This window comes from Trachinotus anak, unplaced genomic scaffold (assembly GCF_046630095.1).
Source record: "Trachinotus anak isolate AG129_WGS33_773 ecotype Australia unplaced genomic scaffold, CSIRO_AGI_Tana_v1 ptg000012l, whole genome shotgun sequence".
In the NCBI taxonomy this organism is placed as follows: Eukaryota; Metazoa; Chordata; class Actinopteri; order Carangiformes; family Carangidae; genus Trachinotus; species Trachinotus anak.
This window is the reverse complement of record NW_027273863.1, coordinates 1768928-1784612: the sequence shown is the minus strand read 5'-3', so window position 1 is coordinate 1784612 and position 15685 is coordinate 1768928. Positions and strand designations below refer to the sequence as shown.

The 15685-nt window shown below is 40.1% G+C and overlaps 2 protein-coding genes across 2 annotated transcripts; both read left to right on the top strand.

The window, feature by feature from the left end:
- The first annotated feature begins 1403 nt into the window (after positions 1-1403).
- Positions 1404-4914, top strand: tyw3 (tRNA-yW synthesizing protein 3 homolog (S. cerevisiae)). The gene is made up of 7 exons (XM_071492386.1): positions 1404-1774; positions 2005-2082; positions 2172-2270; positions 3839-3910; positions 4096-4229; positions 4407-4690; positions 4758-4914. The coding sequence occupies exons 1-6, from the start codon at positions 1607-1609 to the stop codon at positions 4651-4653; spliced, it is 798 nt and encodes a 265-aa protein (XP_071348487.1). The 5' UTR covers positions 1404-1606; the 3' UTR covers positions 4654-4690; positions 4758-4914.
- Positions 4915-5059: 145 nt separating this feature from the next.
- Positions 5060-14684, top strand: LOC139629052 (phospholipid phosphatase-related protein type 5-like). Its single transcript, XM_071491399.1, has 6 exons — positions 5060-7848; positions 9042-9168; positions 10308-10558; positions 10673-10849; positions 11817-11957; positions 12637-14684. The coding sequence occupies exons 1-6, from the start codon at positions 7645-7647 to the stop codon at positions 12664-12666; spliced, it is 930 nt and encodes a 309-aa protein (XP_071347500.1). The 5' UTR covers positions 5060-7644; the 3' UTR covers positions 12667-14684.
- The last annotated feature ends 1001 nt before the right edge of the window (positions 14685-15685 follow it).

The following is a 15685-nucleotide window of genomic DNA, read 5'->3' as shown; positions in this document are numbered from 1 at the left end:
TAATTCAATTCAATTCTTCATGGTAGATATCCTGCTCCTCTACTGTGTCACTGGATTCTGATCTGCTTCCACTGTTTTCCTGCTCTGTTGTCACTTATAGATTCTGGGCCAGCAAACCATGCCAGTCCAACAGGGGATAATGCTCCCTCTCTCGCTCTCACTCTCTTCCTCTTCCGCTCTCTGATTTACAAAGAGTCAGAAAATACCATCTGCAGTTTTGACTTGAGCGACAGATCAGACTGATCATCACATCGACCCTCGTGTTCATGTTGATTAACAACACTGGCACCATACACAAATAAACCATGTTGCTTTACTAAAAGTAGGTCAACGGAGAACTACCCTGATCTGTTAAACATGGAGAGAGCAGCTGGGATTCTCAGACTCAGGCAGAGGCTTGGGCAATCACTGGGACTTAATGTAACTTTGACAGTTATACTATTAAATTATCCATCATCTGTATGTACCCTTCCTCTTTTCCTCATTGTGTCTATGTATGTTGGGTTTTTCTAGTAAATAAGACCTTAAGAGCAAATAAATAAATCAGATCAAAAAATATAATAGAGACATTGGGTAAAGTTCAACTGAGGGAAAAAGATGCTGTAATCAAGAAAATGTTCAAATTGATCTGGAATTATTTAAAAGATTTTGAAAAGAATATAGTATTAATAACAAATGAATTAGCCACAAAATAAATAGATATTGATTTATTTAATTCACAGCACTTTGAAATGCATGTTTAAATATTTCACAGTATACTTTTCTATTCAATTTTGGAAGAAATGTCTACCTTTTATTTCATTTTCATTGAACAGATTTATTTATTGTCTATTAGTCATACAATTTTTTTCACGTCTTGCATTCAGTACACCATATTTAAAAAAAATCTTATTTAATTATTTATTTTGGCTATTCTATGTCTCAGTACAGGGAGTGCAGGGAGAGAGAGTGTGGATCATAACCATTCATCCAACAGGTTGCTCCAGTTTTTACATTTCAAATGAATGTCCTTAAAGACATATACGACTATGAATGACAATCATTTTTTCATAAAATGCAACAATAAAACAGCAGGTTTCCTGGTTTCTACCGAACACGTTTGCCTGCTGTCACTACTACTTTTATGCTTTACTTTTGTCGGTAAATGGTCCATGGCTTTATTAGAGACAGAAAAACCTCCTTCATTTTTGCTACAACTCAATGAAAGTGTTAGAATACAAATTTAAGTTTAAATATTAATTTAAAACAAAATATAACATTAAGAACATTTGTAATGAAGTACCCTCGGTATTGCCTCCGATACAGCAGGTGCCAGTGTGCACTGTGAGCTCGTGTCTCGGCCGCAATTTTAACTAAAGAAGAAGAACCGGTACTAACGCTTCCCCCTCCAGTCCGGTAGGTGGCGGTAATGCGCCTTCAAGCTGGCTGCTAACCGCCAATCACACCAGAAGAAGAAGAAGAAGAAGAAGAAGAAGAAGAAGAAGAAGCCAACTAGCACCTCGCTAGCATGTCCAACGTAAAAATGAATAAGAAATGTGTGAAAATGTTCCCGCTCGTCACGCCGAGGTCCTGAGCGGTTGGGCAGCCAGTTGAAACACTCACAGCCATGGATAAAAGGTTCAGTCAGTGGAAGAAGCAGTGTCTGAACAAGCTGGACCTGAGTAAGAAGGGCAGCGTGGATGAAGATATTGAACATGTAGTGTCTCTGCTAAACGGCTGTGAGGAGTACTTCACCACCAGCTCCTGCTCCGGGAGAATCATCCTCATTGACGGGGTGAGAGAGGCTTTCTCCGGACTGGTCCTCTGACAGCAGACGGTCCCAGCCAGCTAACAGCTGGACGTTCTTCGGTCTCTGAGGGCTGTTATTAGAGGCAGGGTTTCACATGGCTCTTAGATGTGCATTTGGAATAAAAACAAGTAGTTAATAAAACTTATTGACAGATACTGTCACCACAGTATTTCATATGAAACATCTTTGTCATCTGTCTCGTCTCTTCCCTATAGGCTCCAGAGAGTGATGTCCAGAAACAGAACTGTACTTGGTTGTTTGTCTCGCACCAAAAATGCACATCTGGTGACCTGGTGAGATATAATGGACCTCTGCACTTCTGATTGTCCAAATAATAACATGGATTCAATATTAATCAGAGTACGTTGTGTTTGTTCTTCAGATGTCTGGTCTGGCCAAGTCCAGCAGAGACGCTGTGTTGAAGTTCGAGCCCTTCGTGCTCCATGTTCAGTGTAGGAGGCTGGAAGATGCACAGCTTATGGTGAGGAGGACAGTTTGTGTATGTGTGTATTGCTGAACTATTACAGCTTTGTGAAGACATCAACAGAACATGCCATGAGTCTGTTTTGCTCTTTGTATTCGCTGCTATGAAAAGCAATGACTGTAAGACTATTTATCAAAAGTGTCACAATAAGCATCTTCAATACTTAGCAGGACTGATTCTGACAGAGACATAACACAGGTTAACGCATGGTCAGATACCAGATATCTTTTAGGCTCCAGTGAACCTTTGCCTTACATTCTTTCAGTCCTGTATGAACGTGAACTTGCAGAGACTTGTTAGAGTGACACAGGGACTGAAAAGGTTCTGATGGGAAGCCACTCTTGGTTCAGTGTCATACGCTGGTTGTTTGTAGTATGCAACTGACTGGTATATACGACTCACATAAACAGCATGTCATTCATGTTCCACTGGCAAACACCACCATCAAATCATATGCACCAATAGGAAGCCACTCTCGTTAAGTCTTATGCAGACTCTTATCTTATTCTGCTGCCATGAACCGCACCAAAAAACACCTGACACTATCGACTGTTGCTGAGTCAGCAGGGGAACTGTCAGCTCCTCTTTGTAGCTGTGACGGCAGCAGAGTTGCTCACATCCTTGCCACCAATGCCAGATTGTGTGCATTTAAAAAACACAGATATTCCTGACTATTAGGTGTTTGTGGTCGACATCTGTCTATCTTTGGTTTTAGAGGGATTTAGAATACTTGTTGGGAAGTTTTTATTGGACATAACAAGTTGTCAAGTGTCACCTCTCCCTCTTGTTTTGAGGACTGATGACCTATCAGTTAACCATTAATGTATGAAAATCTAATTCAGACGACAATATGAATTATAGATTTTTTAGAAGAATATTATTAATGTAGTGATTTTTTGCATTTCAGCAGCCGGTTGTCAAATCACAGGTGTCAGATGGCTCTTGACTGCACCTACAGTGAGTTTGTTTCCCTGCTTCCATCCACGCTACCAGGAGATGACGTAACTTTGTCATAAAGACAGTTTTTCAGTGTGATCTATTGAATTATCCTGACAAGTTGATGTCACAGTGCAGTTAAATTATGTGGAACTGATGACTGTGTAGAGGGAAGCAAATCAAACCAAAACTTCCTGTGTCCTCTGGGAAATTCAGCAGTGTACAGTTAAATTTACACTTCACTGTTACAATCAACATTATCCTGTTGTAACCCACAGAATACACACACCACTACAGACTGTACGGAAGCTTAGATCATGTAGACGAAACACTTGGAACCAGTGGTTTGCTCTTTTAAAGGAAGTTGTTTGGTTCTGGGAGGTTGTGCAGATGGATGTCTTTCTGTCTCATGAGATGTTTACATAGTGCTATTAAACCTTGAACTTATTAAATAGGTGTAGTACTTAGTACTTACAGCAAGGTCTCCTGCTACACTGAAGCTTTAGAGATGTCTCTCATTGTAAGTCTCTTTGGATAAAAGCATTTCGGCAAATGAGGAGATGTAAGTGTAAACAGTTAATTAAATAAACTGACCACTTGGTCACTGAAGTGTTTTTTGTCTCCTCCAGCACTCAGTGGCCGTCAACTCAGGCTTCAGGAACTCTGGTCTCACTGTCAGTAAGACAGGAAAGATAATCACGGTACGTTTGAGACACTAGTTTCCAGAACTGTGGTGAAAAGAATCTGTTCTACCAGACATTAGATTCCATCAAGTATTAATGAAGTATCACCAACTATTGGCAGCCCATAGGATAGGAATAGAAAGGTGCTGCTTGCATATATTATGTAACAAGTGTAAATACCTCTTTGTATTTTGTCCCTCCAGGCAGTCCGTAGCACCCACGGCCTGGAGGTTCCTCTGAGCCACAAAGGACAGCTCCTGGCTGGACATGAGTACATCAGTTTCCTAACTCAGACAGCCAATCAGAAGATGGAGGAGAACCTCAGACGGATCCACAGGTCAGTCTGCTCCCTGGCTCTCTCCTGTTTAGTGATTGGTTAAAACAGTGTCTCTTGGCCACTAGACTGATAAAAAGTTCTCACTAATCTATACAACAGGACTCATTTCAAAGCTCTGACTATAAACTCAGCTGCAGGGCGCTCAGAGTTTATTGTTTGTCTTTTTGTCACATCCAGGTTCTACCAGAACCTCCAGTCAGCTCTGACTACAGAGAAACTGCAAAAACTACAATTCCCAGATCCTCCCAGCTCACAGGAACTACAACATCCCCCTAACAGACTAGTGACAGAAAAGGAAGAGAAGAGCAAAACAAGTGTGTATAAACGGAGGCGGAAGAGAGAACAACATCAGACTGACTGTTGCCATGGTGATGAGTCGAGCAGTGTGCAAGAGCTGGATGATTGTCTGGATCTATTTACATGAGGTGGTGGCTTTGCACTCATGCTAACACGCTCAGTGTGTCACCTTCTGGCTAATGGTGTCACTGTTTTCTGAGTGTTTTAGTGCTATTATATGATATATTATAGAATAGCTTCATTACAAAGCAGATGCTCTGGAGCAGGTTGAAGTGAGAGGACTGGTTTGAGTGTCAGCAGCCTGTCTACAGGCCAGTCCCCTCACTGGAATAATAAATCATACAGGATGTGACCAATAATGAAGAGTAATAAAGATATTTTTATACAATAGTGTGTTTTCAGTTATTGCAGATATGAAATGACACACAAAGCCAACTATTACACACACACACACACACACATATATATATATATATATATATATATATATATATATATACAGTGCCTATAGAAAGTCATCATACCTTGTGAAAATCTTTACCCTTTTGCCAAATTACACCATGGTATTAAAAATAAAGTCTAACTTTTTTCAGCTGTATATACACATTATAACCCTCACAATTAAAGTGAAAGTAACTAGTGAAATTCCTGGTTTGGATAAGTGGTCAGCCCCTTAGAATATGCCATTATAAACTCACTCAGGTGCAACCAATCAACTTCCAAATCAAACACCAGGCTAACTGCCCAACCTGACAATTGGCTGGGATCACTCTGGAATAAAACCAGCTGTTTCTTGAAGATTCCACTGCTTCAGATGTCTGCATGGTACTGTAAAGCAAAGTGCTTTCAAAAGACCTTGGGGATAAAGTTGTAGAAAGGCACAAGGCTACAAAAAGATTTCAAAGGCTTTAGCTATTCCTCTGAGTACTGTTCAGAGCATCATAAAAAAGTGGAAAGCATATGGCCATCAGCTTGCCTAGATCAGGCCGTCCATCTGAACTGGATGTCCGAGCCAGGAGGACATTGATCAGAGAAGCGTCCAAGAGGCCAACGGCAACTTGAAAGGAGTTACAAGTCTTTATGGCTGGGACTGGTCGGTCTGTGCATGTGACTACAGTCTCACAAGCTCTACACAAAGCTGGCCTGTATGGCAGGGTGGCAGGAAAGAGGCCTTTTCTGAAAAAGTGCCACACACAGTCTTGTTTGTGCAACGCAAAAACACACCTGAAAGATTCTGATGCCATGTGGCAGAAGGTGCTATGGTCAGATGAGACCAAAGTTGAGCTTTCTGGACTGAAGTACGCTATGTACTATGTTTGGCAACAACCAAACACAGCACACCACCTGAAAAACACCGCACCTACTGAGAAGGTGTGCATTCTGGGGGAGGATGTGGAGGAGGTGGAGGACTACAAGTACCTGGGCGTCAACATCAACAGCAGACTGGACTGGAAATCCAACACTGACGCTGTGTACAAGAAGGGGATGAGCAGACTCTACTTCCTGAGGAAGCTGAGATCCTTCAACATGTGCAGCAAGATGTTGGAGATGTTCTACTAGTCTGTTGTTGCCAGTGTACTTTTCTTCGCAGTGGTTTGTTGGGGGAGCAGCATCGGAGCCAGCGACACCAACAGACTCAATAAACCGATCAGGAAGGCTGGCTCCGTTATTGGCTGTAAACAGGACACTGTGGAGGCCGTGGTGGAGAGGAGGACACTGAACAAACTGTTATCCATCATGGATAACCCTGACCACCCTCTTCACCAAACACTGGACAGATAGCGGAGTTCCTTCTCCAACAGACTGCTACAGCTCCGCTGTCGAAGGGACAGATACAGGAAATCATTCCTGCCACAAGCCATCACCCTATACAATAAATCTGTTTAAATAAATAATAATAAATTGTACATATTGTAAGTTATGCTGCTGCTGCAATGCAACAATTTCCCAGTTTGGGATCATTAAAGTACTTTGATTGATTGATTGATTGATTGATTGAGTAGGATGGTGGTGAAAACTTTATGTTGTGGGGGTGTTTTTCTTCAGCTGGGACTGGACAATAAGCCAGGATCTTAAACATACAATGATCCTAAACATACCGCCAAAAGAACAATGCAGTGGTGTAAAGATAAGAAGGTAAATGTCCTTGAAAACCCAAGTCAGAGTCCTGACTTAAATCCAATTGAAAATATGTGGATGGATTTGAAGAGAGCAGTCTCAATAAACAATTTGACTGAACATGAACAATTTTGTAAGGAAGAATGGAAGTCTAGGTGGGCTAAGCTAGTAGAGACATACCCAAAAAGATATGCTTTTTCTTTAGTTTGATGCTATGTAGGTAAATTTGTAAACAAATCTAGAGCATGTCTTTTTTTAAAATTGGTTTTGATTTCAACTTATATAACAAATAAAGTAACTATTTCAAATGGGTATGATGATTTTCTTTAGGCACTGTATACACGGCACATTCAGGAAGTGTTTAAACACCTCTGAGTTTTTCAAGTTTTGTTAAGTGGTTAAAAAAAAAATCTCCCTCATCATTCTGCACTCAATTCTTAATTACACTGAAATGTCACATTGACATAAGACACTTGAAGATCTTGGCGGTTGCAGGCTACAGTGCTTTTTTGAGTCTGTGTCCGCGAGTGGCTCTTCAGAGTTTGTTCAGTGAAACAGAACGAATTCCCTAGTTCACCGCCGTCAGATGATTCAGGAGATTCACAGGGGTGGAAGGAAGGTTTCCCCTCTCACACAGTCACAAAAAGGCAAAGAAGAATAACTCTGTCAGTGTCTCAGGGGCAGAAATCATCATCGTCAGTGTAGTCATCATCATCTGTGCTTTCACATGTGCACTGAAGACCTGTGCAACTGGATTATTCGTCACAGTGGCTTCAAAACTGGATCATCAGGCATTATGTTCGGTGACATTAACCCAAGAATCAGTAAAACTGGATAATTCACCGTGGTGACAAAAACTAGGAAGCTGCAAAACAGGATTTAAAAGAACAGCTGACATTTTAATTTGTAAGTTGGATCCTTTGTGTCCAAAGCAACAGTATCCAGGACCGAGTACGACTGAGTTCCTCATCACCGTGGCAACAGTTTACTGGACTCCACCATGCTGTACTTCCAGGTGGTGATTCTGGCAGCTACAGTGATGCTGGCTTACTACTGTGAGTTCACAGACACTTTCAGTCCAGCACAGCAGGGCTTCATCTGCAGAGACCCGGCTTTAGCCAAACCAGATCCCGGACCTGAACAGGACAGCCTCATACAGCCTGTCATACTGTACTCTGTGGTGGGTGGACTGCCTGTTGTACTGGTAGGTCTAACTGTGATTTAAACACAGCACCAAGACAGATGTTAAAGACAAAGAGAGACAGATGTGATGACTTGCAGGTGCAGGTAGGCTTAGTTTGACTGGCAGGTCCCTAAATGGGCCAACTGCAGCTGCTAAATAAATAAAAGACTGTACATAAATATGCACAGTCAGAGCAAATTTTAATTTTAGCAAAAGCATTGTCAACCCTTTGATAGTTGTATGAAAGAGAGGAGGTGAATGCATTTTATAGCATTACTTTGCAGTTAGCAGCAAAAGTATAAACTGATATAGCAATCTTAAAGTTGCACTAATCAATGTTTTATAGCAAAGATCCCACACAGTCTTAAGGTAGATGTCCATGTGTTTGTGATTATAAAGCAGGTCTAGGTTCTATATTAATGCTGTGAAAGTATCAAAGCCTCAGTCCACAGAGAAATGCACACAGCCTGTATTCAGAAACTGAGCCTTAAAACCAGCCGTCAGGACTTCTGGAACTTTGTGATGTCACAACAAAGCAGTCACCACCCCAAGCCCCGCCCACCTGGACCCACCATCCAAGCTTGCAGGATTGGTTTCTCTGAGTGTTTACATGAAATTTGATTTATTTTTATTGGATCACTCAGAAAACATCAGCCAATCAGAAGAGAGACTCACAGTTACAATAATAAACACACCGACTGTACAGAGAGCGGTGTACCTACCTTTGTCGCCGTGGTTACTATAATAACGGTCATAGCTCGGTTTAGGAAAAGGTGGTGATTTGGGTTAAAATAAGTACTTCTTCAAGATTAGATGATCTTTGTTGTCATGGTTACAATAATAACAAACAGTTATGGATATTAGAAACAACATAAACTGCTCCTGTCACATGGGAATCGAACACTGCTCTCCTGTGTCATATTCATCCATCCACCCTAACCCCCTCCTGACGTGGACTTTGTCGCTCTATAAACTACGTCACCGCACTTTTCACTTTGCTCCTGTCATCATTACTACGACCACTAGATGTTGCCTAGCAACAAAACCTAACTATTGGGTCATAATAACCTGCTGACAGACGACCTGTGGGCTCATTGTTACTGGAGGACAGTCTGTTCAAAACTAATGTCCTTCTACCTGTTTGTTTTTTGTTGGTTTTTTTTGGTTTTTTTGCACTTTTTATTTGTCTTCTTTGTTTTTATTGTGTGTTGCAGATTTCATCTGTAGAGCTGGTCATTTTCCTACTTCATTCAAACAACCTCTACGACCAAGATAAGGTTGTTGTCATGGATGACTGTTGCTACGTGAACCCTATGGTGCGCAGGACCTTCCGTTTCCTTGGTAATCTTGTTAGTTTTAATTTAGAACCAGTTAAGCTGTTCTCTTCATTTTTATTAATAATGTGATAGTGTTTTGTGGTGAAATCAGAAGTGCTACGTACTGAATAAGTGTTTAAATGATCCATCAGTGTCATGGTGACAGAAGCCCTCTGGTTGCTGGGCTCTGACCAGCTCGCTCCACACTTCATGTAGGTCAGTTCTTATTTTACAGGTAAACAAACAAAATCCACCATTGGTGCCCTGGTTATAACAAACCACTCTGTCACACAGTCCTCATTAAAACATGTAGCTGTCGGAACCAGGTGAAGGGCGTGTTCTTTCATATTGGGCATGACCCAATATGAAAGTGTACACATGTACATGAGATACCCTTCTGATAACAAGAACAGCTCTTTAAAACACTATGGGTGTTTCCAAAATCACTGCCTCATTTACTCATTCACTACAAGTCTTTCTCACAGCAGACACTTGACTTGTCATAGCAGAAGAATCAGATCAGTGATGGCTCATGTTAACAAACAAACTGAGACTGGAAGAGTCAGTCACAGCAGGACAGACTCTACTAATTTTCTATGGTTTCTTTTGTGTGTGTGTGTATGTGTGTGTGTGTGTGTGTTGGTCAGCTCAGCCTCAGACACAGCAGTCCCTCCAACTGCGCTTTTTCCCTCTTTATTCCTGTTGTTATTTTTCACTAATAAAGACTGAATAAATGTTTTCTTGTAGATCCATAAAGCCCTAGAATTCACATAATTCATGTTTAAAATCCCCAGTCAAACATTTGCTTCACAGCCTCTCTGAACACACAATAATAATTGACTTTAATTTGAAAAACTAAATGCTTCTGTACTAAACTAGTGAAATTATAATATATCAATGTAACCACGAGCCTGTTTCATGTCAGTGATAATGTTATTGTGCAAAGTCACACACGTCTCTGTGTCAGCGGAGGCTTCATGCTAACAGTGTAACATACGGTGTATTAGGTGACAGAGAACTCGATGCTAACATTTAACTACATTAATGTGACTGATTTATTTCAATTACACTTTCAGTAAAATCTGAAGCTGAGTCTTTATCATATGTCAGTGACAGTAACATGCTGATTTTAATGTAAATCATCTAATCTGTGTGTGTCTGCAGGTGTGTACGTCTTCGGTCTGTTTACAACAGACATCTTCGTCAGCGCAGGTCAGCTGGTGACAGGAAGTCTGGCGCCTTACTTTCTGTCTGTCTGTCGGCCTAATTACACCGCCCTCAGCTGCCAGGACGTTGCATACTTTGTCAGCCAATCAGACGCCTGCACTGGTGACCCCGATGACATCATGAGAGCCAGGAAGACGTTTCCCTCCAAAGAGGCTGCACTGAGTCTGTACACGGCGGTTTATCTGGCAGTGAGTGGTTCACTTTGAAGCAGCAGGTGGTGAAAATGTGGAGAGACAGGCACAGTTTATCTTCAGCACTTACCCTGATTCTGAACAGTGTCACTGAATAACCTTTCTCTGCAGATGTACGTCACGTCCTGCGTTGGTTCCGGCGGAGGTCGACTGACAGGCCCCTTCCTCAGTCTCTCATTGGTCGGTCTGGCTGTGCTGACGGGCATCAACAGAGTGGCCGAGTACCGAAACCACTGGAGCGACGTCATAGCAGGACAAGTCATCGGGGGAGCTATCGCCATCTTTCTTGTCCGTTATTATTCAGCTAATGAGCTGAAGTTATTTTACGTCCTCATTCATGTTCATTTGTTGGCTGGTTACCTCACATCTCCCTATCATGAGTTCAGCCCTCTCACGGTGATTTTGTTGCACTTGTTAGAGTGGAAACTGGCCAACCAGGAAGTTAGCATCACCTGGTTCCCTCCACAAACAGCCAATAGGATTTCTCTGCTGTGTTTTGGATAATTAGAGTAAATCAGCAACAGTTTCTGATCCTGACAGGTTTTAAACATAAATGTGAATGTGAATGTAATTTATTATAGTAAACCTACATCCACTATCATGTGCGCTGTAAATACTCATTCACATAAAAGGAAGGGACAGGGAGAGCCTGAAGAATTACAACCATAATGTCCAGAAAACAGTGGTATAAGTATTTACAAAAAGTAAAACAATAAATCATTTGAATAAATCAGAAATAGTTAATCAACTCCCTCTTGCATTTGCCAACCAGACCGTAAACAACAGGTCTGACCTGTTCTGCCCTGTTGAAATGAATTAATCACATATTTTATATTTTAAGGTAGTTTTAAAAAGATATCCAGAGGGTCCTTTCAGAGTGAGACAGCCTCTCTGCAGCTGTACATTATCAAGTCTGTAGTTGGCCAAATTACAGTAGGTTCCTTCCTTTATAGTTATAATGGACTTAATAGCTGCAGGACACACACAGCCTACATGTTGTTGTTGCTTCACTGAGTTTGAATTCTTCTTTTATGTAACAGGTCATGCTTGACTGACTGGGACAGGAGGCTCACAGAGGCAATCTAAACAAAAAGATAAAACCCTTTCTCCCTCCAGTCACAATAAATCCTCCTTGTTTTATTCAGTTCTTTATGTTAAGTTTAGTGTGTGACTGTTTCTGTCTGTTTCTGATGGAATAATTAAAATGACTCTATATGACTTTATGAATTTGTCTCTTCTCTCTCTGTCTGTGCAGGTGGTGTTTGTGGTTCAGTACTTTAAGAAGAGACCTGGACTTCCTCAGAGTCCATCAGATGTGGGCACATTCAACACTGATGAGGCAGCGCCTCAACTTAATCACACCATGGCAACCAGTGACAAATATATTGCTACACAGGTAAAGCATTCAGACTACGCTTTTACACATGTAGGTAGTGGTTTTCATGTAAGAGTGCACAATATACCAACTATATATGAAAGCCATTATGTTCATATTTGCTGTTTTTCTGCAGAAGTGTACAAATTCTATTTTAGAGGGAATTTTTTTAAAGGTCCCATATTGTATAAAGGTAGATGTCCATGTGTTTGTGATTATAAAGCAGGTCTAGGTTCTATATTATTACTGTGAAAGTATCAAAGCCTCAGTCCACAGAGAAATGCACACAGCCTGTATTCAGAAACTGAGCCTTAAAACCAGCCGTCAGGACTTCTGGAACTTTGTGATGTCACAACAAAGCAGTCACCGCCCCAAGCCCCGCCCACCTGGACCCACCATCCAACCTTGAAGGATTTGGAGTGTTTACTTAAAATCTGCTATGTTTTGATTCAGTCACTCATAAAGCAATCCTTAAATCAGAAGAGAACCTCAGACCCCCTCCTCTGATTGGCCAATTGACCTGTTGTAACTCAAGCTCTTGGGAGAAGCCTGAACAAGGAGCAATGAAACTATATTGAGGTGGTTTTTGGTTCTTAAAACCACAAATATATCTTCTAATGGATATCAACCCTTAAAATAACACACCTAAAAAGAAAATATGGGATTAATTACATGGTGTTTTTCTTTCCTGTTTATCTAGAGCCCACGATCTGTCACAGAAGTCACATGACTATGACCCCCCATCCCCACCCTGACCCCCACTACATGACCAAGATGAAATGGACATTACCTGTTTGACGTCAAACTTGGACCTTTAAATTTCCTAAACCAGCCATATTTTGTGATTGTTGTAACTTTTGTTTAAAGCTGCTTTTTGTTGTGTTTGAAAAGCATTAACAAGGGAATTTTGAGTTAATAGTATAATTACTGTAAGTAGCCATGTATCTGCATTTACATCATGTGCGACAAGAAGGTTTTTACTGGATATCTGCTTTATGGCACAAAACAGGCATAGGGCACCGTTCTCCCAGAGTGAATTCTGGCAGGTGCATAAGAAGCATATGTATGGAAGCCTATAGGGGACTATATTCAAATGATAATGTAATTCCACAATGACATTATAATTTGTATTATGTGTATGTGTTATTTGAGTAAAAATTAAAATCAGAATGTAAAAATGAAATTTCCATTTTAATTTTCACTTACTCGTATGAGTATTCTATGGCCACATTGAAATGAAAATGGAAAAATTGTTTGACATTCCATTTTAAAAGTGGACAATAGTCAAATGTTAATTCAAATTTGAAAATTAAAATGCAATATAAAAAAGGTAACCTAATTTTTCCATACTGTATATCAGAGGTGTGACTAGGATGTCATCTTTGGGTGGGCATTTGATGTTGCTTTTCCTAAATAGCGGGGGGGTGACAATGTAAAGGAGGAGCACTGACTCAGCACACCCACACCTTCAAAATGGCCAATAGGAAAGCAGTGCATTTTTTGATGACCAATGACAAAATTACAGAAAACTATGAAAGCTCCAAAAATAGCTATAACGGTGATTTTTTTCAGAGCTTTCATTGGATGGGCAGATGATTCCTCTGGGTGGGCAAGCCTTATCTCTGGGTGGGCAACGCCCACCCCAGCCCACCCGTAGACACGCCACTGCTGTAGATGCAAGCTATATTCAGGTCATAATGAAAATTGGATTGTTACGTTTTCATTTTTTTTTCAAATAACACATAGATATTGGAAAAGGGTAATGCTTTTATGTAATTTTCATTTTCAAGTTTACATTGTAATTTAAATATAGTCCCCTATAGGCTTCCACACATAAGGGGTTTATTGCAAATTTGGAAATGCAGTAAAGTGGTATTATCAAATTCAAATGGTTTTCAATTTGACAATAGAACAAGTGTCAGATAAACAGTTCCTGTTCCAGTCACTTTGACCACAGTTGGTAACTTTAATGATACCAATTTTTAGGATGAGTGGATGCTACACTGTAAATGATGGTAGATATATTATATATATATATTATTTACAGGCAACAAACAGACAATGCCATTTAGTAAAACTGTGTATCATGAGTTCATATTTATTCCATAGAAAACTGTGTGAAATAGTGTAAGTACATTTATGCTGGTTACATCTGTAGTTAATGGTCATAGTTTTCCTTCCCAAGTCACAATATTCGTTGATTGAACACATCCAGGTTCTGGACATGTTTTTTCATCACAGTATGTTGTGGTTGATCAACAACAACACCCTCATTACCAAACATACTTTACTTCCTACAGTCCGTGTTTCCTTAATACATTATCTGATGTGTTGTCTTGATCGGGTAAAATCTATTACTGTTGAATATGTGTAATCTTTATAAAGTATAGTGTTGTTCATCACCTCACTCTCACTGGTCAGCAAAGAGATTAGGCCTTTTTAATGTGTTTTGCCCCTTGCCACTTATCCTACTATTCAAATTAGAATAATATAAATAATAAATAAAAGATAGTAAGGGATACGCTACTGTGCATCCAAAGAGGGGCAAAAGCTTCAATTAAAGAATGATATATTAGACACAGACTCTTCAGATAGTACAATCCTGTGACAGATAGTAGCCTGATCTACTGTATATGTAAACACATATTTGTCTCTTTAGAATTAGTGTTGTGTACACAGATGTAAATATAACTTGAGAGTGCTTTCTTTATATATGATTATTATTTATAAACACACAGTGTTATTTAATTTTCTGTCCAGTGATGTGTCGTCTTCTTCCCAGGCTTCTCTGTTGATGATCTCTGAGATCAGAAAAAAAGAGAAAGAATGAAAATAAACGGTTGTTGGTTGTTTTCTCCACCAAGCAGCCAAGTTGCAGGAAATATGGTCACAATCTTTCCTTCCTGAGTTACAGTGTCAAATAATGACCAGTGTTTTTACAGAACACGATGATGTTACAGTGAAGTTGACCTTTGACCTTTGGACCTTTCTCCCATGTTGGGAGAGAGAAAGGGCCAAACAGGGTGAGAAAGACATATCCCTACTGTTACCAGTCACACCACCCTGGCTGTCCCTCTGTGTCAGCTGGTTTCTATATTCTGGAAAAAGACACAGGTACATAAAGGTTTGGTTAATGCTGCAGTCTTTGTTGAAGACAGTATATCAAACATTTGTCTCAATATGTTCTGATGGATCCAAGGATCCTAATGCAGGGAGCACAACGTTTCACTTTTATATACCAGCCTTACAAGTTAAAAGAAGAAGATCAGATCATTTGTCTCTTACATAATTGAGATGATGGAAATAGCTACAACAGTTCATGAGATATATGTTTATGTGTACATAAACATATATGAAACTTTTAAAGATAAAGGGCTGAAACTGTCTGACACTGGACAGGATGTAGATAGGACATGATGATGTCAGTTGTTTACAGCAGCTCCATGACAGTTTTCAACTACATACTGAATCATTGACCATACGCAGTCCAGCCGGGTTTTGACCTGGTCTGGTTCTGGTGTCTTTAGGACTGAGAAACAGATCATTCAACACGCTGAGAACCAGAGAGACTGGGTTTGTCTATAAATGATACAAGACTCTCATCTGCAGCATCCTGCAAATACATTATTTACAGTAATAATACTGAGTTTTATGATAATACTTTACTTACTAAGATAAATATAAAGATTTTGACCTAAACTCTAACTGTAATATCAAAACTTTTCATCTTTCTCATGAACATCAATCTT

Coding starts and splice junctions, on each gene's coding strand:
- tyw3 (XM_071492386.1), top strand. CDS start 1,607: ATGGATAAAAGGTTCAGTCAGTGGAAGAAGCAGTGTCTGAACAAGCTG. Junction 2,271..3,838: donor TGGAAGATGCACAGCTTATG/GTGAGGAGGACA, acceptor TGTCTCCTCCAG/CACTCAGTGGCCGTCAACTC. Junction 3,911..4,095: donor AGACAGGAAAGATAATCACG/GTACGTTTGAGA, acceptor TTGTCCCTCCAG/GCAGTCCGTAGCACCCACGG.
- LOC139629052 (XM_071491399.1), top strand. CDS start 7,645: ATGCTGTACTTCCAGGTGGTGATTCTGGCAGCTACAGTGATGCTGGCT. Junction 9,169..10,307: donor CAGGACCTTCCGTTTCCTTG/GTAATCTTGTTA, acceptor GTGTGTCTGCAG/GTGTGTACGTCTTCGGTCTG. Junction 10,850..11,816: donor GAGCTATCGCCATCTTTCTT/GTCCGTTATTAT, acceptor CTGTCTGTGCAG/GTGGTGTTTGTGGTTCAGTA.